The 1,413-nt window shown below is 42.2% G+C and overlaps 1 protein-coding gene across 3 annotated transcripts in view; it reads right to left on the minus strand.

Moving 5' to 3' along the window:
* The window catches only part of LOC107097540 (transcriptional-regulating factor 1-like), a 14,940-nt gene that overhangs the window by 4,461 nt on the left and 9,066 nt on the right, over positions 1–1,413 (minus strand). For all 3 annotated transcript variants that reach the window (XM_015394711.1, XM_015394709.1, XM_015394710.1), the window contains exon 13: positions 787–900. In XM_015394711.1, the coding sequence (XP_015250197.1) occupies positions 787–900 (114 nt within the window). The remainder of the gene's footprint in view (positions 1–786; positions 901–1,413) is intronic.

The raw sequence follows: 1,413 nt of genomic DNA on the forward strand, positions 1-1,413 counted from the left end.
AGAAACCAAACAACCTCTCCACAGACGATCATCGCTGCTGTCATCATAACCCTTTACAGAAGACCTCCCCTGTTCAGCCAGGCCAACAATTCCCTCTAACGACCCCCCTTTCAGAGACATAGACAGGTATGGGGCATTGCAGGCTAACAAAGAAGCCAAACGACCCCCATTCCAAAGGGGGGGACCCGTTCATCCGTTTCTATTTGCATGTTTTCTAAACAAAAACAAGGCTTTGTTGGGATACTGGACGCTATTTCTGACACTTTGAATTGAAAAAGCTTCCTGGATGGAAGAGAAACGTCTTCAAACTAAGAAACAAAGTCCAGGGGATTGAATTTTTTTTACTTTTTGGGGAAAATTAGCTCATCCACAGCTTCAACAAAAAGTTACCAAGTCACAAGTAGGGTGCCAAGACCGGATCAACAGGGATAAGTTCTAAGAACAGATGAACAAGTTCCTAATCAGTATTGAACCTGGTTCCAAGTCCTTGGGCCAAGTCTTCATAAAACGCTAAGAGTATTGACCTGAGACAGATTCAAGACCATCCAAATCATGAGCGCTTTTAAAAAGAAAGACCAAACCCACAGGATTGTTGCGGGATGAACCAAGGAACCAACGCTGGTATTGGTTCAACAAAACATTGACTGGTATGAAGCCATTGTCTATAACAGCACTGTGCTAGCTTAGCCATGTCTACCCATAGAGCTGGCATTGCTTATTCTTTGAATATTTATGTAGTAACAATTCCTTTAAATGACTGTAAACCAGAAAAATCCTGTTTCTTACATTTGCTCCAGGCAGACTGACGGTCAGGTCAGTCGGGGTCTTTACACCCAGACTCAGCTTCTTCTTCCACAGGTAATAATATTCCACACACTCGGAGAGGGACTTGGACCGAACCTGAACAGACAAACAGGTCAAACACCTAAAGTGAAAATCAGTTGAACTCCATGATGTTATTTATCCGAGGTGGAAGATGTGGAAAAGTCATCTCTTTTCCATGCGGGGGGGGATTTACCATTAGGCAGTAATAGGCAGTTGCCTATACCATAAAACTCTGTTTACATGTATGGTTAATACAACTATTCCTTATTTGTGCACATTAAATATGTTTTTGATAAAGATCCTTTCGCTAAAATGCCATCAAAATGTTTATAATGAGTGTGTCTCAGCCCCCCCCTTTCAGTGTCCACCATATTGGATCAGTCCATTTGCTGCACATGTTCAGAAAGGTCCAAACAGTACGGAGCTCCTAAAGGGACATGGAGGGAAAAAATAAACTTTTTATTAGTATTGTGGGATCTCGCAAAAGTATTGCGGGATCTCGCAAAAGTATTGTGGGATCTCACAAAAGTATTGCGGGATCTCGCAAAAGTATTGTGGGATCTCGCAAAAGTATTGTGGGATCTCACA

Source organism: Cyprinodon variegatus, unplaced genomic scaffold, assembly GCF_000732505.1.
Source record: "Cyprinodon variegatus isolate N-32 unplaced genomic scaffold, C_variegatus-1.0 Scaffold705, whole genome shotgun sequence".
NCBI lineage: Eukaryota > Metazoa > Chordata > Actinopteri > Cyprinodontiformes > Cyprinodontidae > Cyprinodon > Cyprinodon variegatus.